The sequence below is a fragment of the Leucopleurus acutus genome (assembly GCF_964270905.1).
Source record: "Leucopleurus acutus genome assembly, chromosome: 8".
In the NCBI taxonomy this organism is placed as follows: Eukaryota; Metazoa; Chordata; class Mammalia; order Artiodactyla; family Delphinidae; genus Leucopleurus; species Leucopleurus acutus.
The window spans coordinates 63,170,176-63,194,990 of record NC_139151.1 but is presented as its reverse complement, the minus strand read 5'-3'; the positions used below and the strand labels follow the sequence as shown (position 1 = coordinate 63,194,990).

General features: G+C 45.6%; 1 protein-coding gene across 3 annotated transcripts in view; it reads left to right on the top strand.

Annotated features, from left to right (window-relative positions):
- The window catches only part of DENND2B (DENN domain containing 2B), a gene marked incomplete at its 3' end in the record, with an annotated part of 108,757 nt that overhangs the window by 41,650 nt on the left and 42,292 nt on the right, over positions 1-24,815 (top strand). For all 3 annotated transcript variants that reach the window (XM_082845632.1, XM_082845631.1, XM_082845630.1), the window contains exon 2: positions 15,439-15,543. In XM_082845632.1, coding sequence (XP_082701758.1) covers positions 15,464-15,543 — 80 coding nt within the window. In that variant the 5' untranslated portion in view covers positions 15,439-15,463. The remainder of the gene's footprint in view (positions 1-15,438; positions 15,544-24,815) is intronic.

Here is a 24,815-nt window from a genome sequence, read left to right as displayed (position 1 = left end):
AAGAATAAAAAGTTCTGTCTCATATTGGCCATTCTGGATCTTCTCATTGTCTGAGGTCTCTTTGGGGGACCATAAATAGCATATGTAGTCCCTTCTTCACATGGGAGCCTTTCAGAATTCTCAAGGCAATTATCCGCCTCCCCCATCCGCAGCCTTCTCTTCTCCAGGGTAAACACTCTCAGTTCCTGTAGTCATTTCTCCTGTGACATGCCTCTGAGTGCCCTCTCCATTCTGGTCACTGTCCTCAGGATGCAGTCCAAACAGAGCCTATCCCTTGGACAGTGTAGAGTCCAGAACCCAATGCAGTATCCCAAACATTAATTTCCAGGGAACATTCCAGCCTGGAGCCTTTCCTGCAGTTCAGCTTTTCTCTGCTTACCCTGGGCTCAGATGATGGATAATGGAAAGAGAAAGTCCTGAACTTGGCCAGACTGAGAACATCTTCATATTTGGCTAATCCTGGAATTGAAAACTTTTGTCTCCTTTCTGCCCTAGCCCCCCTAACGCCATCCCTCTCCCCTTGGTGTAGATGAATCTACACACAGCCTTGCTGCCAGTGGCTTGCTTGCCTTTCATTTTCTGAGTCACTGCCCTTCGCTACCAGGGAAATTAGCATGAAAAAGCAAATTCCAGTTCTATAACCTTATTCAATTCCAGCCCTTTGTCACATTCTCTAACCCCACTCCCCACTGAAAATGACAAAAGTTGAGTCTTGTGACATCACAACAGTTGGCTATTGTATCAGCAGCTGTGATGTCACCAACAGAGGATTATGACTTCAGGGAAGAATGGAGGGAGGGAGTATATAGGGCCAGAAACCCCTGGGGAACAAAGGCGTTATTTTCATGTAAATCTTCACCCAAAAAACCCAGTTGGCCTTTTAGTGGATGGGCTGTCAGTGGAAGCCGTCTCCCAGATTCCCATCCCTCCCTCCCTCAGTGGATTAATGGTTTGGTTTGTGGACTTTGCCCAAGTCTGAGTGTGTGTGGAAGTCCCCTGCTGGCTTCTGGGCTGGCTTGGGTTTTATTCATGAGGTCCATACTGAATAGAGCTTTTCAGGGAGGGAGTTCAGAGGGGAGCCCGGGAGCCTGGGGTACAGCTGAGGCAGATGTGCACAGCCTCTGGGCTGAGAGGGAGCTACTGTGCAGCCTCATCTCTTCAGGCAGAGGGGCAGCTCTTCTGTCAGCTGCAGTGAAAGCCTGGGTGTGCCGTCCATAGGCCTGAGTGCTAGCTGCCCGCCGGCTTCTGGAGCAGGGTTGGGCCTGCCCTGGGAGCTCCTCCTTGACTCCTTGACACAGAGACTTAAAAAAACACCTGCTACCAGAGGTTCCCAAACTTTCTCAGTTCGTGGGCCTTTAGTGTTTTAGTAATTTTTCACAGTGCCCAGAGGCCAAAAGAGATACCTTATTTTTATTAAGTGTTTAGGTGTAAACAATTTAGTAAGTGCTTATATCCTGATAACTGAGTAGCCATTTGAAAAATATATGTATATAAATTGAAAGGAAAAATATTTTTAGAGGAGGGTTGGGGGAATGGGTGAAATAGGTGAAGGGGATTAAGAGGTATAGACCTCTAGTTATATATTAAATAAGTCACGAGGATGTAATATTCAGCATAAGGAATATGGTCAATAATATTGTAATAACTTTGTATGGGGATGGGTGGTTACTAGACTTATCATGGTGATCATTTCATAATATATGCAAATATCAAATCACTATGTAGTACACCTGAAACTAACATAATATTGTACGTCAATTTCAATTACAAACATTTTTTATTTCATTCTTAAAATAACCACAGTTACTAACTTATGGGATGTACTGGGCACTGCACAACATCTCACATCTTGGAATCAGATTGAATACTGCCATCCCCATTTCCTGTTCCACATTGCTTTTCACACGGTTATTGCTTTTTAATCACAGCAGCTGCTGAAAACCCAGCTTCACAAAGAAATGACATCATCGAAAAGAATGTAGTGCAATCTAATGTTAAAACTGTGAACTCGCGGGGTGTCCAAACAAATGTTGGATATTGGTCTTGTTTCCCTCAAAAATTTAAAATATCGTCTAACACAACTTGTAAAACAACTATACCCCAATAAAAAAAGAAATTAATTTAAAAAATATATATCTTGCGGCACCCCTGTGAGTTCACTGCGGTGCTCTAGGGCACCTCAGCACACAGTTTGAGAACCACAGAAGCCAAGTAACACTTGCTTTATTTAAAGAAGGAAAAAGGCAAATTCTGTCCCCATCATAACCCTTAAAGAAGTTGGATAGATGGACAGACAGATGCCCCTTACCTTCAGTCTCAGCTTCAGCTGGACTGCATTGTTAGGGCAAGGCCTTTCTTTGACCAGGGTCCCCTAGGTGGGGAAGAATGATAAGGAGAAAAGGCTTGAAGAACAGCAAGAGAGGAGCATCTCTTATGTTTATTTTTAATTGATTCAGGGACCTCTGAACTAGATGGCTTAAAGAAAAATGGGATTTTAACACCAAGCATTTGGGGGCCAGGCATGAGACTACTGCCAATATCCGTTTCTAACTCTTTACAGACAGAGCTGGGCTGCAGGGGCACGCTTGGGTTGGAGGATGGCTTCCTGTCACAAGATATGACAGAGAGCGGAGGACTTATGTGCTCTGGTGTCAGTTAGAGGGCTCAGTGCCAACCTCTCTAGACTCTGGGGTCTGCCACTTACTGTGAAACCCTGAGCAAATTACTTAGCCTAAGCCTCAGTTTCCTTCTTTTTTAAAAATTAATTAATTAATTTTTGGCCGCACTGGGTCTTCGTTGTTGCGTGCGGGCTTTTCTCTAGTTGCGGCGAGCGGGGGCTACTCTTTGTTGTGGTGAGCGGGCTTTTCATTGCGGTGGCTTCTCTTGTTGCGGAGCATGGGCTTTAGGTGCGTGGGCTTCAGTAGTTGTGGTGCACGGGCTCAGTAGTTGTGGCTCTGGGATCTTCCCAGACCAGGGCTTGAACCTGTGTCCCCTGCATTGGCAGGTGGATTCTTAACCATTGCGCCACCAGGGAAGTCCGAGCCTCAGTTTCTTCATCCGTAAAATAGAGATAATGACAGCTAGATTAAATGAGATAAATGCATACTTAGAACTAGCAGAGCCTGGCTGTGTATGTGCACTTTCTTCTACTCCCTTCCAAAACTGAGACTTTTATCCAAAGGGAAATTCAGCCCTAATGATCTGGCCAAGATCTGCAGTTTGAGAGTTACTCTACTTCTTGATAAGTTTCCTCTGTGTATCTAATGTTCCTAATCTGCTGAGTTCTGTAACCTGTGTACCCACTCCAAAGGTTCTTTTTTCACTCTCTAAGTGGCATTTTTTAATGAACAGAGTTCTTATTTAGTGTAGTCTGATTTATCAATGTTTTCCACTATGGTTATTGCCTTTTGTGTCCTGTTCTTGCTCTAAGATCTCCTTGGCTTTTGTTCATGGTTTTTCTTCTGCTTGCAGCAGTGTTCTTCTGCCTTCTTTATCTTCCACAAGTCCTGCAAGACTCAGCCCAGTGTTACTTCTTGTCTCCTCCAGAAGCCCTCCCCTACATCCGTCCTGTCCATCTGATTAGGTATCTTTTCTCCTTGCTCTCAGAGCTCTGTGTTCATACATCTATCACAGCTCTTGTTACATTGTGCCAGAATCTTTTCTTTACTTGTCTGTCTCAGGCAGGATGGGGAGCTGCTCAAGGGCAAGGACCAGAGTATAGCACAGTAGCATGGGGGCCTGGCTGGGAAGATGCCCTCAGAGGCTTCAAGTACGTAAACAAATAAAAGTCTTAGGTGCCACACCTGTGTCTCTCTACTTCTCTGACAGTATTCCCCCAACCTTTCTTAACCTGTGCCCTCTTTTGATGAGCGTGAGGATCCTCCAGGCAGATGGTAAAATGCTACCCCCAGAGACCGTACTCCAGATTGAGAGTTAACTACATTACAGTGCTTCAGAGAGGGCTGATCAGTAGTGTCCCAAACAGTAGACACGGGAAAAGGAAGGTCCTCTGGTTCATTAAGCCCCAGAGAAAGGATCTTTGCATTTCATAATAGGAAAATCATTGCAATCTTTGCAGAGAGCAACTTCAGTTGTTCTGGGGCTGCAGCCACCCCTGCCCTGAATCTTTTGGGTGTTCATAGGATGTGGCCCACTTTTCAGTTTTCTGAGTGGGTGTGCTTGCTGAGGGTAGGTCAGACTCTGAACTGGGAAGGCTGGTGGGCTTGGAAGATGGGCCTGGACAGTGAAGCCCCTAGCCTGCTCACTCTGTCCGGGTAGAGCCACTCTGAAATGGTGGCAAATGTTTTTTCATTAAAAAAATTTTTCTTTTAAAAAAAAGATTTATTTATTATTTATTTAATTTATTTTTGGCTGCGGCACACGGGGTCCTCGTTGAGGCATGCAGGCTCTTTTGTTGTGGTGTGCAGGCTTCTCTCTAGTTGTGGTGTGTGGGTTTTCTCTCTCTAGTTGTGGCACGCAGGTTCCAGAGTGCGTGGGCTCTGTAGTTTTGCGGCACGTGGTCTCTCTAGTTGAGGAGCGCAAGCTCAGTAGTTGTGGCGCATGGACTTAGCTGCCCCGCGGCATGTGGGATCTTAGTTCCCTGACCAGGGATCGAACCTGCGTCCCCCACATTGGAAGGCGGATTCTTAACCACTGTGCCACCAGGGAAGTCCCTAGTAGTAATTTCTTAACACTAAATTTTAGTGTGATCCAGGGAAGGCCTCACTAAGATGATGATGTCTGACCAAAGACCTGGGAGATGAGGGAGCAGGCTCTCTTGGGGGAGTATGTTCTAGTTACAGGGGACAGCAGGTGTGGAGGCCCGGAGTTGGAACGTGCCTGGTGTATTTGAAGAAATAATAAGGAGATAGTGTGGCTGGTGGGGAAAACGTAAAGGGAAAGAGTAGTTGAAATGAGGTCAGAGATCTCATAGAGACCTAGATGATGAAGACCTTGTAGGTCATTGTGAAGATTTTGGCTCTTACTTTTAGTGATTGGGATCCATGTTAGGGTTTTGAGCAGAAGTAGTGACAAGATCTGCCCTGTTGCTGGTGGTGGGTAAATGTGATGGTGGTAGTTTATTGAGGGTCTGTTCTGATTGTTTCTATTTTCTCAGTGAAATAGGAAACAGAGTAAGAGCTAAGAGAGTGAGGACAAGAGAAGAGGTCCTGAGGCTGAGAGTTGGGGGAAAGCCAGAGACTTCAAGTATGTTCCCTCTTGGTTCTGAGTATCCTCTGTTTTTTATACATGGTTTCTCATTCGTCTTCAAGTTCTCATTATAGAGGTAGAGTATTCTTCCTATACTACAGGTAGGAAAACGGAGGCATTGAGACTTGCCCAGTCCCTTTAGCCCTTACTATTTCCTAGTCCTCTTCTGAGAAAGTTGGCTTGTGGGTGGTGTGTTTTTCTGGAGCAGGGCAGGCATCTTGCCATCAGTCAGGTTGAGTTCAGCTAGGCTGGAGAGCATGGGAAGGGTGAGAATGAGGTCAAGATGTAGGATTGGGAAAGGCTTCAGAAAGAAGTCAACATTTGAACTGGATATTTAAGAAAGAATGGTGGTGGAGGACTTGATGATGGAAGGAATTGGTTGAATAAAAGCTTGGAGGCATGAACACTCCTGGCATGTGTAGGAAATGGCAGTTAGTCTGCTGTGACTGGCAGAGGGAAGGCACTAGTGTGAGATAGGTCTGTGGCCTTGGAATCATCATCATGTGTACAGGACCCACCAGGTTCTTCTTGCCAAGGGTGAAAGAGGGCAGGGCTCTTTGTGGGGCAGGCCTCCGTTCTATGGACAGAGCAGGCTCCATCGTCCTGGCAGAGCTGGGTTAAGCCGCTCGCTGAGAGGCTGAGTTTCCAGACTGGCAGAAACAGCCATGTCTAGGTTTTTAAAACTGTCTTGGAAGCAACCAGGATTCCTTTGGCCTGGAATTGCCTAACAAGCCCTCACCCCATTTTAGGCTTTCAGGAAACATTTAAACCCAACTTCAAACCTCCACAGAATCTGTACTGAACTGGAGAAGGACCATCTGGCAGGAAAAGGGATTGAAAATGGTTGAGGTTGAAAACCCAAACTTAAAGACCTCTTTGGGGAGGAGAGTTGGGAAAGAGGATGTGGGAGTGATAAGTGGACAGTCAGGAGATGGAAAGAGAGCTTAATTTTTTTCTGGTTGTTATTCAACAACAACAACAAAAATCATCTTTTTTGTGACTGGTTGAGACAGATTTCAGCCTCACAGGGACCTGTAAAAACCCCCAGCAATTCTTCTGATCTCCCAGCAAAACAAATCTTGGTTCCTCTCCACTTGACCAGGCTCATAATCCCCTCAACATTTTTGCTCAAAGGGCTCTCTGGACCTAGAGCCCCAGAGCTTGGGGCTGGAATGGAAAAGATCCAAGGTACCAGGTATGTAGAAGTGCCGACGGAGAAAAGGGGTCTGGAACTTTGGAGGGAATTAGGGGACAGACTTGAGAAAAACCTTCCTGGCTCCCTTTCTACAGCTTTTGATACCCACCCACCCAACCTCTGAGCCCACTTTCTCCCCTTTCCCTTGTGTAACCCCTTGATTTTAGGCACAACAGAACCAAAGACAAGGTTGTGGGCAGATAACCAGTGAGAAATGAGTCAGGAAAGGAAGCGGGGAAAAGAGGGGTGGGGGAGGAGAAAGCCAGCGTGGAGGTGAAGGCAGGTTTCCCAGGAGCAGCCTTTCTTCATGGGTGTGTTGGATGAGAACTGTTAACCCAGGAGGACCCTGGAAGATAATAGGCCAGGAAAAGGCCTGCTGGTGACAGTCCAACTGGGTGGCACCTACAGCTGGAAACCTCCCTTTCACTGGATTTATTGCAGCCATGACTTCGGGGAGCGGAAGAGTGCACCTTAAAGGATATGGCCAGTGCTAGAATTTCTAGGGCCCTTTGTCTTCCTGGCCTTTGACTCCTTGGGGGCCCTCTTTTGCCATCAGTTAGCAAATCAGTTAACGTTTATTTGCCTGTCTTTTATGTGCAGAAGTCTCTGCCAAGTACTGAGGATTGTTCAAAACATGGAGAAGAACTAGCTAGCACTGCCCTACAGCTTTCTCAGCCGCGTGGGGCAGAGCGGGCCAGGATGTCAGGGGACCTGTGGGATGGCTGAATTTCCTAGGAAGGCTGTGCAGGTGAGCCGCTACAGCAGAGCCTGAGCTGTCAGTCCAGGCAGAGCTATGAAAGGTAGATGAGGCGCCTCCCGCCTTGGCCCAGTCCAAGGACACCTGCAGGAGAGAAAGGGAGAATCAAACGCTCCCGCTTTCGAGAACTCTGGTTTGGGTACTTAAAAGGAACTCTCTCTAATGATGACCCTCCCTGAAACTTGCGGTGCCAGTGCTGGTTGCCGAGACTCTTGGAGGAAGAAATGAGAGACGTAGGCTCTCCTCTGGGGGAGCTGCCAGTCTGATCCTTTTCTGCTCGGCCTGCCGCAGGGCCTAGATGACCAAGGGCAGCAGGAGGGAGTCAGTGAGGGGGTGAGGACAGTCTGGTAGGTGTTCCCTGGGCAGGGTGAGTAGCAGGTTGACTCCAGGGCAGTCAGACCACAGCTGTACGGAGCCGGACTGGGCTGAAGCCAGGTTCTCGGGGCACACAGAGTTCCGTTCCCTTTCTCACCTTCTCCTTCCCTCTGGGCTGCTTCCTAAGCTATTACTTCCGCACCAGAGATTGCTTAAGAGATCAGTGGAATGTCGACGTGGGCAGAAATTCTCTCATGTGCTTTAGAGGTTTCCTTTGCCGGCGGCGGGCGGGGGGTGGCTCCTGACTTCTTACCTAGACCAGACAAGTAGGGTGCTGGGCAGTGTTTGTGTTTCCTCTCAGTGGCGACCTTATTAACCCCAGCAGAACGGGAGGCTTCCCTCCAAACACTTGCATCTGTTCTTCAGCGCTCTCAGGGCTCAAATGTCTCCTCCTCAGGGGCGAGGCATACTGTCATGTCCGAAATTAGGCCTGCGGAAAAGTACCATACAGACGATTAGAAATGTCACTTAACGAGGGGAAACAGTTTTTTGCTCTAGGATAGGAAGGTCCATTCTTAGAGGCTGGGCACCCCTCAGAAGGAGCTCCCTTCAGAGACTGACCTCTAAGGGATCCCTTCTCAGACCCGGGCAGAGCATCTGTGGATTGGGTGATGAGACTGGATGGTAGGGAGAGGGAGCACTGAGGGAGCTGGAGAGACAGCTGCAAGAGGCAGGCTGGCCTGAGTGACAGCAGGGAGCCTTCCAGAGGGTCTTTCCTCCAGTGGCAGCGAGGGCAGTAGATGGAGGGTTTCAAGCGGCCGGCATAGGCTCCTCCCTGCACTGCTCAAGCCCAGCCCTCCAGGAGGCTTTGTGTGGCTGCTCCCAGGGCAGTGCCCCCTACCCCTTCCTTGCCGGGACGTGGGACGCAGCACTCAGCTGCTGACTGGGAGAGTCAGGCCACAGAGCTGAGCAAAGCTGGCCACCTGTAGGCGTTGGGTGGGGAGGGACAGTGGTAAATCGGAGAGAGCTTGCTACATCTAACTGGACTGCCAACTGCTGCCATATAGAAATGCAGATGGTGATGGCAGGTTTTCTAATTTTTCAAGAGAAGCCAGAATCTGAATTTTTATTTGCATTTCATTTATACTCACCCAATGTTTAAAACGTTTGATAACCAATTCAACTTTTTTTTAAAAAATGAAGGGAAAACCAAATGGAACATATTTTTGCTCTTGCAAACCACCAGTTAATGTCTTTGGGTATAAACTCTTTTTTCCCAGGGGTTTGGAAGTGAGCGGAAAGTTAGGAAAGCGGTTGTTAGCTACCAGGGGTGGGTGGCAGGAAGAGCTGTTTTGAGATACAAGAACTCAGAGTACAACAAAGACTGAGGGAACTGTTTAGAGCAGACATTGATAATGCTTTCACTGGATCCTGTGACGTGCCTTCTCCTTTGTTGAGGGTCGGTGGGTCTGTGCAGGTGGAAGAAGCTGGGGGGGTGGGAGGAGGAAGAGGACTGAGTGTCCATCTTGTATTTGCTCACAGCTGGGCAGACTCTTGGGAGGATGGTCAGTAGTGACCCTTCATACCTTTACAAGTCCTCAGCACATTGTGGTACTCAAGTTTTCACACTTACAGGCGTGTAACACTAGCCTGAAGTGCTTACTGGACATACAAATTCCTAGGCTCCATTCAAGAGGGGGAGGTGGGACCTGGGACTCTGCATTTTTAACAAGCACCCCCCCCCCCATCAATGTTAAGAAAAGTAAGTGGACAGTGGAGTCAGAGCTGAGTCCACTGTCCTGCCCTATTCCTTCACTAGGTGAGTGAGTGATCTTGGGCCAATCATTTAATCTCTCTCAATCTCAATTTCCTGATTGGAAAATTGGGCCTGTATTATCACTACATCATGGGATGGTGAGAGCTGAAATGCAAGATGATTGGAGGCCATGCAGAGTGCTGACTCAGAGCTGCAAGGGCGCTGGTGCAGGCCACCTGGGCTCAAATTCCTGCCTTGCCACTTTCTAGCTGTGTGACTTGGGACAAGCGATTTAACTGCTCTGTACCTTGGTTTCCTTGGTAACGTGTAAATAATAATAGTACCCACTTCGTAGGGTTGTCACAAGGATTAAATGATTTAATCCTTTAAAATGCTTATAACTTTAGCTATTATAATTTTATAAATAATCTAGCAGCACCTTTGATAATAAATGTGCCTTTGCTTTTTTTCTTAAGTCCTCTTTACCATGGGTAACAAACAGGTGAAGGCTTACTTTCAAATGTCACCTCTCTATAAGGCCTTCGTAGAGTCCACTTTTTCCTTCACTTTTCTCCCTTTACAGTTAGCTTTTCCAGGGCAGGGACTGTATCTGTCCATTTTCATATCCTAGTACCTTGCACAGTGCCTAGCATAGAGTAAATGGATTGGATGGCAGTGCCGGGGAGTCTGAAAAATGAATCTAGCTTGGGAATGGAGAGGGTGTCTTCCAAATACATAGAGAAGCATGATCTGGAAGAAAAATGATTTATTAAGCTTCAGTGTGCCAGAATAATAATCACGTGAGGTAGGTCATGTTATTATTATTGCTCTTATAGCGAGAATGTTGAGTCCTCAAAACTCACGTGTACGATGACCCTTGCCCAGCAGTTGCTAGAGGCAGGGTTGGGCTGACTCCAGGCTGGGTGTTCTTCTCACTGCACCTTGAGAACCTGGGACTGTGGTCTCTGTCTCGATGCAGAGTTTGTAGAGAAGTTCTAGTGGTACCTTATTATGTTCCTTTCTCTGAGTTGTAACTCTTCAGATAGTTGCCTGTAATTTGTCAGAGCTGGGGTTTTGAGCAATTCGTGATCGGTGGTAGATGCTAATTGAACAATTTCATTTTCCAAACATGTAGTTTTTGCCATTGATGGGCCTGGGAGCTAGCAAAACACCTCTCATCCTCTTGGCTTCTCTGCTCTATTCCCGGTGGGTGTTTCTTTTCCTTGGGAGTGTCTCTCTCTTTGCAGCCAGACTAGCCAAGCAATCAGGCTGAAAGCACAGATGGGAGCCTGGGGCGGCGCTTAGGGCCTTGGGAGAAGCAGTGTCCCCCAGGAAGCCTGCCATGCAGAGTGCTCAAGTCTGCGCTTCAGGTGTAAAGGGTTAGCCTGGTCCTTAGTTCCTCAGGCCGCTGGATTATTCCCTGAACCTGGTAGACCTGGCTAGAGAGAGCAGGTGGGAGGGAGCACAGTGAGTAAGCATCTCTGACTTAGTAGGCTCTCCTGGGGTTCTCAGCAGTGCCTGCCCAAGATGCCTCAACTCCTGGGCCACTGCTGAGAGTAGCAGCTGTGTTCTTGCAGAAGTGTGACCAAGGGTCAATGCCGTGGGCCTGGTAGTTTTGACCCACTCCTCTCTTGGTTGCATCTTCACAGGATTTTTCTTCTTGGCCTAAGCAAAAATCACAGCTATCTACATTCTTCCTTCTGACTAAGTTGGCTCTGTGTTCTCATATTCAAGTATATGATTGCATTTCAGAGCATTTTAGATCAGAAATTCAGGGAAGGAAAGAATATATTTTTCATCATGTTCTTTTAATATATTTCAGTTTCTGGTCTTTCCACAAGTCTTCTCTCCTTTCCCTGAGGGCCTGCCCTGGAGCTGGTAGAGCATGTCCAGTGTTGTTATGATGGGTTCTGATGATTATTGTGACCGTTGTTACCATGGGCACAGTTGAAAGCTGATGCTTAGCAAGTTGATTCCTTGTAGCACTGTGCTCCCTAAGGACCCTGAGAACTGGTCTGGGAAAGCTTCCAGAGGCTGCCTCTCCTTTCCCTTCTTTCTGTTTAACACACACAGCCATACGCCAAGCACTTAACTTGGCCCTTGGCTGGTGCAGGTGAAGAATATCTCACCAGAGCCGGTGTGCACAGGTGCTCTGGTGGCAGGATTGACTCCCCTTCTTCCTTCTCCTCATACTAACATTATGCTATATACTTAAGTTTATAAAGATTTTTTCTTCAGTAGGTAAGGAAGGCTTTTCTTTGTTTTTGTTTTAAATTAATTTATTGTATTTTTGGCTGCATTGGGTCTTTGCGTGCGGCGAGCGGGAGCTACTCCTCGTTGAGGTGCGCGGGCTTCTCACTGCGATGGCTTCTTGTTGTGGAGCACAGGCTGTAGGTGCGCAGGCTTCATTAGTTGCAGCACACTGGCTCAGTAGTTGTGGCTCACGGGCTCTAGAGCGCAGACTCAGTAGTTGTGGTGCACGGGCTTAGTTGCTCCGCGGCACGTGGGATCTTCCTGGACCAGGGCTCGAACGCATGTCCCCTGCATTGGCAGGCGGATTCTCAACACTGCGCCACCAGGGAAGCCCGGGAAGGCTTTTCATGAAGGATAAAAATGAGGCTCAGGGTTTGTTTTCTTTTTCTAAAAGCATCGTGGGGGATGTTTCATTGCTATCACCATTGCTAGCACCTACGTGCTGCTTCCTCCTTTCCAGCTCCCGCTTCACTCACCACTACCATCACCAAAACGACAACCTTGAGAGATTGCATAAAGGTAAGGAAATTAGAGAGAGTGCATTTCACGTTGAAATTAGGAAAGAATTATAAATGATATCAAGAATTAGGGTCTGGCTTATTTTTTATCATCGAAACCAATCACTTATTTGCACCAAGATAATAAGTAAGATGGCCTCCAGGATTAAGGTCATTAGTGGCCATAAATAAATATGTTTAACTTCCACATCCAAACATACTTCATTTTGGTCAGTGTGATGAGAATGCCAGTCAGAGTGAGAGAACTATTGTTCCTGAGCTGTTCAGCGTCTGTGAAGGTGCTGTTGGCCCAGAAGAGAGTGCACGTTCACATTAGAGATACTGGGAATTACTGTTGTCTCTCACATCTATTCTCCAAGGGACTTAAAATCTTTTTTAAGTTTTTTTTAACATCTAAATTGAGATATAATTCACATACCATAAAATTCACTTACGTTATGTGTACAATTCATTTTTAAAATATATTCACAGTTATGCAACCATCACCACTGTTTATCTAATTTCAGAACTTTTTTTTCACTCCCCCAAAAGAAAACCCATGCTCATTGCAGTCACTCCCCATTCTCCTACCCTCAACTCATCCCTAAGCAGCCATTAATTTATTTTCTGTCTCTGCAGATTTGCCTATTCTGTACATTTCATAAAAATGGCATGAGAGTTCATCCATGTTGTGGAATGTCTCCTTTTTATGTCTGAATAATAATCCATTTTATGGATATACGACACTTTGTTAATGCATTCGTCCACTGATGGACATTTGAGTTGTTTCCACTTTCTGGCTATTATGAACATTGGTATGAGTATTTGTGTGGACATGTTTTCATTTCTCTTGGCTGTATACCCAGGGGTGAATCATGCTGGGTCTTATGGTAACTCTATGTATCCCTTTTTGAGGAACTGCCAAAGTATTTTCCAAAGTGGCTGCACAATTTTACATTTCCACCAGCAGTGAATGAAGGTTTTCGTTTCTCCACAGTCTCACTAGCACTTGTTTTTATCTTTTTGATTAGAGTCATCCTGGTGGTGTGAAGTAATACCTCACTGTGGTTTTGATTTGTATTTCCCTAATGACTAGTGATGTTGAACATTGTTTCATGTGCTTCTTAGCCAACTTTATATCTTTGGAGAAATGTCTATTTAAATTCTTTGTCTACTTTTTTTTTAACATCTTTATTGGAGTATCATTGCTTTACAATGGTGTGTTCTGTTTGTCTACTTTTAAATTAGATTATGTCTTTTTATTATTGAGTTGGAAGAGTTCTTTATGTATTCTAGATACAAGTTACTTAGCAGATATATATGATTTGCAAATAATTCTCCCATTCTGTGGGAGTCTTTTTACTTTCTTGTGGTATTTTTTACAGCACAAAAGTTTTTTATTTAGTATAATACAGTTTATATCTTTTTTCTTTTGTTGCTTGTGTCATCTAAGAAACTGTTGCCTAATCCAGTGTTACAAAGCTTTACCTCTATTTTGTATTCCAGGCTTCGCTTTTGTCATTTGAACTCTTAAATTTAGGTCTATAATCCGTTTTTACTTTTTTTTTGTATAGTATAAGGATAAGGGTCCTGCTTTATTCTTTTGTATATGAATGTCCAGTTGTCTGAAAAGACTATTCTGGGCTTTCCTGGTGGCTCAGTGGTTGAGAGTCCGCCTGCCAATGCAGGGGACACGGGTTCGTGCCCCGGTCTGGGAAGATCCCACATGCTGCGGAGTGGCTGGGCCCGTGAGCCATGGCCGTTGAGCCTGTGTGTCCGAAGCCTGTGCTCCGCAATGGGAGAGGCCACAACAGTGAGAGGCCCACATACCGCAAAAAAAAAAAAAAACCAGACTCTTCTTTCCCTCTTGAATTGTCTTAGCATCCTCGTTGAAAATCAATTAACCGTAAATGTATGGGTTTATTTCTCAACTCTCAATTCTATTCTGTTGATTTCTATTTCTGTTCTTACATCTGTGCACACTGTCTTTATTACCATGGCTTTGTAGTATGCTTTGAAATTGGTGAGTGCGAGTCCTCCAACTTTATTCTTCTTTTTCAGGATGGTTTTGACTGCTCTGGGTCCCTTGCACTGCCACAAAATTTTAGGATCAGCTTGTCAATTTCTGCAGTTGATGAGTATTCTGTTCAGTCTATAGATCAATTCGGGGAATCTTGCCATCTTAACAACTTGGAGTTCTCCGATCATGAACCTGGGATGCCTTTCTATTTATTTATATCTTCTTTAATTTCTTTCCGTGATGTTTTGTAGTTTGTAGTGCATACGTCTTGCACTTCTTTTGTTAAGTTTATTCCTAAGTATTTTATTCTTTTTGCTGCTATTATTAATGGAATTTTTAAAATTTCATTTTCAGATTGTTCATTGCTGGTATGTAGAAAGAAAATTGATTTTTTAAATATTACTTTGTATCCTGCAAACTTGCTTGACTTTATACGTTAGTTTAAGAGTGTTTTAGTGGAATTGTTATGATTTTCTACATGGAGGATAATACCATCTGCAAATAGGAGACAATTTCCAGTCTGGATGTACCCTTAAGTTTTAACATTTTTCTTCCTTTTATTATTTTAGCATAAAATAACGTTACTATATTAGCTAACTGTATATGGTACATGTACAGACATTTTTCACTTTGTAAATACTTAAATACCTTAAAGTATATTAATTTTATTTTAATGGGTGTTAAAAATATGATAACTCATAACTGTGGTTTCTGGCTCAGATGTCACTTTATCAGGATGTTCTTCCCTGAACATCCTATTTTAAAAAACAAATCTTCTTCACTCTCCCTCTACCTTGCTTCATGTTTTCTTCCTACCACTTATCACTATACATATTAGACACAAATGTACACTTATGTATCACACACATGACTTGTGCCTGCTTATTGTCTGTTTCCCTCCACTAGGATGTAAGCTTCATGAGAGCAGAGACTTTGTTTCATTCTTTGCTGGATGGCAGTGCCTAGGACATGGGTGCTCACTCAGTAAATATTTGTCAATGATTAATTGTTTAGAACAAGATTAACTATTTTAAGAAAAGTAAGTCAGTTTCAAGTTGATTAAAGAAAAACATTGAATAAATGATTGTTCAGGAGGTATGCAAATATGGTAAAATTCATAAAGGCTGTATGGCATGCCAGAAGTTTGGGAAACTCTAACTTAAGAAATGAGACGAAGCAGGATGGAAATGGAGTTTTTAAAATCATTTTCTGTGAAGTGATAAGTTATCTGTTAGCTCACAGACTCTTCCCCAACCCAGATCAGGGATCCCTTGAGGCTCTTAATCTGTAACACATGAAATTAAATATATGTGGGAAAGTGGTTCCTGCTAACCACCACAGAAACCCTGTTGGCAGTTTTGGAGGTCATCTGGAAATGTTTGAGGTGCTTTTCGCTGCCCATGGAAACTTGGCTTATAGGTCTTGTCTTCTTTGCAGGGCTCTGTGTTTGCAGAGAGCAGAAATGACCATGACTGCCAACAAGAATTCCAGTATCACCCACGGAGCTGGAGGCACTAAGGCCCCTCGAGGGACCCTGAGCAGGTGAGTCGGGGAGCACTGCTAAGGGAATGGGGCTCACTGGAAGGTAACATCAAAGGACACCTAGTGACCTGTGTCCTGGATAGGATTCCTGCCAAATGTCAATGATTATCATCATGATTCTGACAGTCATAGAGGTGCATAATCTGGGCCAAACTCTAACTACTTACCAAATAGTGAGATCTCAGGGCATTTTCTTATGCCCTCTAACATTTTGGTTACTCATCTGTAAAATAATAATAGTACTTATCTCACAGAGTTTCTGTGAGGATTAAATGAGATAATATATGTGAGTGCTTAGCATAGTGCCTGGCAAAAAGCCACTCAGTAAATGTTAGCTTCCTCCCGGTGGTGGGGTAGAAACTTCCAGAGCTGGCAGATAGCTGTACAACCCTCACCAGGGCTTCTCAGGTCTTGGCCAAGGCTGGATGCTGATGTCCTAGAAGAACCTCTTTTATTAAAGCCACATACCCTTCATAGCCGCTTCTGCTGAATCTCAGTTGGGCGGATTTGGCCTTTGGAACCTCAGCCGCTAGAATGGATAGTGATGAGAAGGATGCTCATCTTACACTGGGATCGGGCTAGTTCCTTCCTGGAGGTCTGGGCTGTGCATTACCAGGCTGAGTCCAGTGGAGTGTGGCACACACTCACGTCTGGCCAGAGGTAGTGGTAGATGTTTGGTTCACTCAGAGCTAATATCCAGGTATGGTTGGTAGAATGGGGCATAGGATGTGGCCCCTGGGGAGTGACTGGCGTGAATGAGGCAAGGGGAATTCTGTACACCATATGTGCAGTTTGGTCCCAGTGGAAATGGTCTGGATTGACTGTGCCAACCGAACAGAAATTGGTAGATTCTGACTTGTTAGAGCTTGGGGCTTAGACAAACAAATTGAATATCTACTCTGTGGCAGCAAGACCAGTGAGAACACCCCCTGCGCACGCACCCCGTCTAACCTGGACTAGAGTTGCTTGCATACTTGCTTCCCTGAACTGGGTGAGGCTGAGGATGGCAGGCACCAACAAACTCTTGGGTAAAGCAGATAGAAAAACTGACCTCTCCCAGGGCGTGTCGGTGGCCAAGGCAGAAACAGGTCTAGATCTCAGAGTCTTTGTCTCCCGTTGTCTACTTTTCAGGAACCACTTTGCTGGGCTCCCCCCTCCCCCCCGAGTCTGGTGGCATTTCTTACTCTGCAGTCTGCCTCTGAGTTGGCAGATAGAGACTGGGAATTAAGGTTCCCAACTTTTTTACATGAGACTGTATGGGTGAAATAAGCATTGTGTGTGATTTTACCATTTTATTCTTAAATTAAAAGAAATAGTATATTTAGAACCTGAATTAGAAATTACTGTACCCAGCAGCCCTCAGCTCCTTCAAGTATTCTTTTTTTCTTCTAATTTCCGCTTTGTGGGGACCGGGATGGGAGATGCAGTGTTTACATAAAGTCACAAAGCAGAATCAGAACTGCTGACAGGCACCCTAGTTTCTATTTGGAGTATATACCTACATGTTTTAAACATTTTTAGAAATTGCTCTTCCTTTAGCTTCCCAGCCTGCTTGCCATCATAACATGACGGATGGTATTTGTAAATATCTGAGCCTCTGATGTGCCTAAAAAAAGGCATTTTTCCCTGCCAAGTCTTCACTTCCCTTCCTTCCTGCCACCTTTCCGCTTCCCTCCCTCCTCTCCTGGGCTTTTGGCATGGAGTCACAGGCCTCTGTGGCTAGCTACAGTCTTCTCTCAGAGGCTACTGCTGGACTGTAGTTGTTATTATTTCAAAATTGTCATCTGGTGGTTTCTCTGGCTGCTTTCACCCCCAGCCAAATCTGGGACTGTTCTTAGGAAGTTGTCAGTGAACTCTGAGGGCTCTCCTCCGAGGTGCTGGGCTCTTTGGTGGACAGAGAAACCACCAGATGACAATTTTGAAAAACAAAAAGGGGAAAAAGAGGGGGATGATCCATTCTCTTTTTTCAAGGCTTTTACAGTTTGGATTGATGACCTTGGCACCCAGATTTCTTAGTCTGACCTTCCGATAGACATTTGCCTGTGACCTGGGGCCCTTTAATCATTGCCAGCCCAGGAGTTCCAGTGAGAAAAGACTCCCAGGTATGACCGGAACTTTGGTTGGGGGTTGCAGGGGTGCTAGGACCTTGGAAAGCTGGGCCTTTGAACCCTGGCTGCTTTGGGGACCTCCACATCATCCACATGGAGGCAGAGGAAGCTGATGATACCGAGAGGCATTTGTATCTAGCTTTGGGGGCAGGGGTACTTTGGGGCATGGAAAACTGGTGGGGACGGGCAAATGGGACCCTGTGGAACTGCCAAGATATGTATTTGCAAGGCCATATCCTTAATTTGAATAAGACTTCACCTGGTGCCACCACTAAGCTAGTTTGGGATAAAGATCCTAGATTCCATTCCATTATTAGGTTCTTAGGAGTGTTTTGCTAGTTTATTCTCTTCCTTTTCCTTTATAGCCCATTCTTGATTTGGCAGGATATGCAGGAGGAGGAAACGTGAACCTCTCGTTTTACCACCAAAGTTTTGTTCTTTGCTATATTTTGGTCTCCTGGAGCAGGCTTCCCTTTCTCTCTGTTAGTGAGGACAAAGGGTCACATTGCTTCACCCTTAGCTGCTTCACCTCCCCACAGGCTGTTCCCACTCCAGCTCGTTAGATTTGGCTGCATCCATTTCTGGGGGTGGGAGGTGAGATTCTCAAAGCTCCTCTGAATTCCAGAGGTCAGGCTTTATGATGTTGGTATTGATGACCTGGGTGGGACCAGAAGCAGCTTAGTGACTTGCTTGCTAAGAAATGGTCATGCTGGCCTTCCCTGGTGGCACAGTGGTTAAGAATCCACCTGCCAACGCAGGGGACACGGGTTCGATCCCTGATCTGGGAAGATCCCACATGCCGCAAAGCAACTAAGCCCGTGCGCCACAATTCCTGAGCCTATGCTCTAGAGCCCGCAAGCCACAACTATGGAAGCCCGCATGCCACAACTACTGAAGCCCGTGCACCTAGAACCCGTGCTCCGCTACAAGAGAAGCCACCGCAATGAGAAGCCCGCACACTTCAACCAAGAGTAGCCCCCGCTCACCGCAACTAGAGAAAGCCTGCATGCAGCAACGAAAAACCCAACGCAGCCAAAAAAAAAAGAAATGGTCATGCTAATGGTTGCTAAGAAAGTGTTATGTTGAGAGCTAGTTCGGCCATCTAGATGGGGTAAACTTTGCCACTTGTTGCTCTCAGATTTCACTTGTACTGTGAGACTTGGCAGGCAGCAGGGGCTGTTCTCAGAAGACTTGTCATGTCTGCTTATTTCCTCAACAGCTTCTTCACTGTGAAACTCTACCATCTGGATCATTGTGACTTGCAAATATAGGCTGTCTGTATTGTGTTTTGGAAACCTTACCTCTGGATGTATGTGTGGGAAACTTGGGTGCCTGTAAAAGTGTAGACTTCTTGGGGTCAAGGACTTTGACTGCTTTCTGTTTCCTCTGAGCCTGGAACTGTGCCTGGTACCTAGAAGACTAACTAACTGTTGGTTGACCAGTTGTCTAGATGGCTGGGCGATCAGCCTCTTAGAGCATAGGCTACTTGTACTATTTGACTCTTTATAGTATCTTCCATGATAGGTCTTGTTAACTTTGGATTCCCTTTCCATTCAGTCCATAGACTCTGAGAAAGGCAGAACTGAAGAGGAACCTTGGAGCTCATTTGGTCTCACCCACTTGTTTGACAGTTTGGCTAACAGACACAGAGAAGAGGAGGTACTCCCCAAGGATACAAAGCTAACGGGGGGAAGAACGCAAGCCTAGCTCTCCTGTTCCTTCTGTTATTTTATTGTACCTCTACATTCACCTCCCTATAAACATGACTGGGATTTCCCTGCTCAAAAACTACTGTCATCTATGATACAGTCAAACTTGGCTTGCTTTGTAAGGCTTCCATAAAAAACCCTGGTTTTTCTTTCTGTCTTAATCTTGCACTGCTCTCTAATGCAAACCTTACATTTCTGCCAGTCTGGATGCAGATGTTACTTCCCTCCCAGTCCTTTCCTTGACCACTCAGCTAGGAAGGATTCCCCTCCCCTCTCTGTGTTCACTCTTAGAGCCCTTGGTTTAGAGCCTCCACATGGCACTTGTAGTACCTCAGAAGGTGGATAAGTGGATTTTTCCCTGTGAGATTGCTATGGGACACTGGTTGTTAAGAGTCTTAGAGGCCTTATTATTTACAGAGGATCTTCAGGGCTCACCCTTAAGGTCCTTAGAAGGCCTTTTGTCTGTCTGTGTGTAAGATTCTGTGAGGCAGTACTTTAAATCTTCCTTAGGTCTTGGCAAAGGATCTTTCAGTCCCACTATAGATTTTTTTAAAAAGATTTATTGAGGGATAATTAAAGTACCATAAATGCAATTTAAAGTTTTCAGTTTGAAACTAACACACCATTGTAAAGCAGTTATACTCCAATAAAGATGTTAAAACAAAACAAAAAACCAAAAGAATAAAGTTTTCAATTTGATGAGTCCATATACACACATACACACACCCACGGAGTGTAACTGTCATCACAATCTGGAAGCTGTTTTTTTTTTTTTTTCGGTACGCGGGCCTCTCACTGTTGCGACTTCTCCCGTTGTGGAGCACACGTTCCGGACACGCAGGCTCAGCGGCCATGGCTCACGGTCCCAGCCGCTCCGCGGCATGTGGGATCTTCCCGGACCGGGGCACGAACCCGTGTCCCCTGCATTGGCAGGCGGACTCTCAACCACTGCGCCACCAGGGAAGCCCTGGAAACCATTTTTTAATTTGAGAATTTTTTCTTGTCTAGAGAGACAGAGACTGAAACAAGTTTTATTTTCTAATTCAGAAAGCCCTTTCTCATTTATGTTTCCTTTAAATTTTGTTTGAAAACGGTTCCCTGTTTGGCTCATCTCTTTTTCCTTTCACTAGAGACAGCGAGGAGTCAGAGGGCACCTTTGGCACTCTGCCTGGAAATGTCTTTGGCTAGTTCATCTAATATATTAGATATATATACTTCCTATTTTCCATGTTACCACAGGTGACAGAGTTGCCAAACTTTTCAACATTATGAGGGTCCCCTTTCCTCTAGCTTCTAACATTTTCCTTATTTTTGCCTTAAGCACCCCCAACAACCATCACCCAGTCCCACGGTCAATGTTTTAGGATTTTGTGTCAATAGCATTCCACTTCTAGGTACCCAAATCTGTGTCAGGTATCTACCGTTATAAAACTACCCCAAATTTTATAGTGTGAAACAACCATTTGATTCTGCTCACAGACTCTGTAGTTTAGGATTTCAGACAGAGACCACAGGGATGGCTGCTCCCTGCTCATGATATCTGGGACCTCAGCTGGAAAGACTTCAAGGCTTAGGGTGACTCAGTGGCTAGGGGCTGGTGTTTCCTGGAGGCGTCTTACCTCACATGTCTGGGGGTTGATGCTGGCTGTTGCTGGGACCCCAGCTGAGACTGTCCATCAGAACACCTACCCTCTCCACATGCCCCGGGCTCTCTCACAGCCTGAGAGACAGGAAGTAGAAGCTGTTGGTTTCCTGAGGCCTGGGCCTGAAAAGTAGCACAGATTCAGTTCTACCATATTCTATTGGTCAAGCAATCACAGAGCCCAGATTCAAGAGAAGTGGTCATGTTGACAGCAGGCATGTCAAAGAATTTGGGGACCATGTTTTGAAACCATCACAAATGTCTTTAGCATGGTTTCCTGCAGCTACCTTTCTCTCCCTCTTGGCTTTGCGTAGCGCCTGGTTCTGCTTTATACAGCAGTTCCATTTTTGCTGGACCTAGGGCATTGGGGACGTTCCCATAAGGCGTCATTTTTTTACCTGTCTCAGAGAAGGCGTCTGTCTTATAAATGCTCTCTTTATGTTCATTGCCATTACTTCCTAGAGGACTTGGGGTTCCTTCCCAGAGAAGAGCTCACCAGTTCTCCTTGTGCTTCCCTAGAAATCAGCTAGATGACAGGCAGGTAGATGTGCTTTCTGGAGGTGACAAGGTGACTCAGTTTCTGCTCTGACCCTAGCTACTGTTCTACTTACCCTGACAAGCTGTGATTGACTTTGAGTCTCTGTAGGTAGTGGTCCAGATGTAGCCCCACTTGGAGGATGAGGCTGTCCTGGACCCTACTGAGGGCTTCCAGCCATTTGGGAGCAAGACGGTCAAGTTGTGAGTGTCACCCTCTTTTTGACTTTTTGACTTTTGTCCCAGAGTGGGGTGTCCGTTACTGAACTGAGCCCCTGCTCTGGCCTGGGGATAAACTTCTGGACTTGCTGATAGGACTCAGGCAGACTTCCTCCCTTTTCTCCTTCTGGGTGCCTCAGAATATGGCCTTGGGGGAGTGCAGTGAGCATGCCATCTCCAGACTTGGGGCGGTCACATAGTGATGGGAGGATGCTGCTGCCCACTGAGCCACCAGGACCCGCTTTAGTTGAGCAGCCCTGGGATGGTGGTTGGCCAACTCCCAGGCAGTTTCATTTGGAAGCAGGTTAGACACCGACTCAGTAGGGACTAGGCATGTTGGAAGCTGGGCCCTGTGTAACCTTAATCTGTGGACAGGCTCACTTCATGGAGCCCACAGCCCATCTTGGTGCCTCTGGGGCTGTTTCCTGGACTCCCAGGAGCCTTCTCCAACTGGCCCCAATTTGGTTTGCTTCCTGATACTGACACTTCAGGAGCTCTGTGGCCAGAGCATGCTGAGCTCAGAACTGTCTTGTCATCAAGGACTAAAGACAGCCTTCCCTCCCAAAAAGTCCCTAGGTGACCTTGACAATATATGGGGTGTCCCTTGGCATGCATGCTTCCTGCTGTGTTACTGGAGAATGGCCCAGGTCACTAACCCAAAGGTTAGGTTGTATTCTTGTGAAACAGTACTGGAGAGAAGGGCACGTATTTTGCACTTTAACTCACTTCCTGTCTGTACATGCGCACGTGCATGAGCACACACACGTTGCCCTCTCTTTAATTTTGTTTCTCATTCTACCTTAGTTCATGCCCTTTCTGTCCTACTCACTTGTCTTATACGTTTGTCTGTGTGTGTGCGTGTGCATGTGTGTGTGTGTGTGTTCATGTGTGTGTGTGTGTGTGTGTGCTTATGCTCCTCTGTTAAATTTCCTTTGCATTCTCCCCCGCCCCCTTTCTCTCTTTCTCCTTCTATCTGTTTATCTTACTCCCTCTCTTGTAAATGTTGGATTTGGCCAGTCATGTGCTGCAGCGTTGGCATCCACGCCTTTGCTGAGGAGCAGAGCTGGCTGCCTGCTGACAAGGTGGTGGCACAAGGGCCCAGTCTCACAGTGTCTGCCTCCCCAGGGGCAAACTCTGAGATTTTAGAATAAAGAGCAGTAAAGAGGTGATAAGAGCAGCATATTAAGTGTCTTAGCTGCTGTGTATTTACTTTTCTTTTATATTTCTCCTGTCTTCACGGAACTTTTAACGGTGTTCAAACATTTTAAAAATTTACATCATTTTAGTCACACAGCTAGTATGTGAGGATACTCAGAGCAAGTGTTTTCCTCCTGTTTTGTAGATAAAGAACCTGAGGGAACTTCCCTGGCGGTCCAGTCGTTAAGACTCCATGTTTCCAAGGCAGGGGGCACGGGTTTGATCCCTGGTCGGGGAACTAAGATCCCACAAGCCATGTGGTGTGGTAAAAAATAAATGCATACATACATACATACATACATATGTACATACATACGTACATACATGTATTTAACCATTCTTTAAAAAAAAAAAAACAAAAGAACCTGAGGCTCAGAGAATTCAGGTGACTTTGCTTATGAACCCATCCAGGAAGTGATGGAACCAGGACCAGAGCAGAACCCAGGTCTCTAGACTCTTGGTCTAGGGTATGATGTTTGCCTTATGGGAGAGGGCTTTAGGGACTGACAGCCATGCTGGGCTGCACTAAGTGCTTTATGTACCTTTCTGTGTTGTTCTTCAGGTCATATGGCACAAAGAGAGAGACAATGAGGTCTGTAAACAGTGCCCTGAGGAGTAATAAGGAGACCTAGGTTTTAATCACTTATTTTTGTATTCATTCCTTTAGTCACTCAGCACAAATGCATTAATTCCTACTAAATTCTAGATGCAGTACAAAGAGCAGGTTATATCAAGATTAATAAGACCCTGTCACCACCTTCAAGTACTTCACTCATAGTCTAGTAAGGGAGGCAGGTGAGGAAAAATATAGTCCAGTAAAGTGTTACAAGTACCGTAGTAGACATTTTTCCAGACACAGTGGAGGCATCAAAAATCAGACATCTCCACCTGGGTGAGGGGGTAGGGTGAAGAGAGATCCCATAGAGGAGTTACAGAGACATGTAAGTGGACACAAGGCAGCACTGCAGGCAAAGGGAATATTGAATGCATGAAGGCCTAAAGTTGTGAAAAGCAAGGAGTTTGATGTGACTAAGAGTGGGATGCAGATTTGTTTGGAGGAAAAGACAGTATGAAATGATAAAGGAAAAATAGGGACCACATCATGGGGGCCTTGTGATCCATTCCAATGAATTTGCATTTCATTCTGTATATAGTGGGGAGTTTGAAGCATGATGAGTTTTGTATTTTTGAAAGATGTCAGGAGACGAGAGGATGGACTTGGAACTGGGTTAAGACGGAAGACAGAGAGAGAAGTTGAGAGCTTGTGTGAATGGTCCCGGTAGATAAGATCTGAATCAAGGCAGCAGCAGTAGCAGTGGGAATGGCACAGGAGGGACAGATCTGAGAGATATGAAGGACGTAGAATTGATAGGACTTAGGCATTGAGTAGATCATTGAGGTTGGGGAGGAAGCTGGATCCAGATGCTTGAAGGACAGGAAGAAAGAACATCTCTGGATCTTTTCTTCCCTCTGTGGAATGAATTGGAAATACATGCAGGAGTCAAAGCCGCGGTGAAGGAAGCATAAAGCAACATAGGAATGAGATCATGTGAGAAAACACTCAGCCTGGGTACATGGGAATGAGAGCAAATGGGGTTCTTCAGTCTACGGCGCCCCTTGTAGATGGGCATTGGGTCCCCAGCCCTTCACTGCCTGCTCACTTTGCTCACTGCCTGCACTTATACTCTTGTCCTGCATTAACGGCTTTTTCCCTCTCTACTGGATTATTCCAGTCATCATTTAAGCATGCTCTAATAACTCTGAGCTCAAACCCACCAACAAAACGCTCTGTACCCCACATTCCCCTCGAACTGCCACCTCGTTGCCTTGTTCCCCCTTTAGGGAAACCCTTTGAAAGAGCTG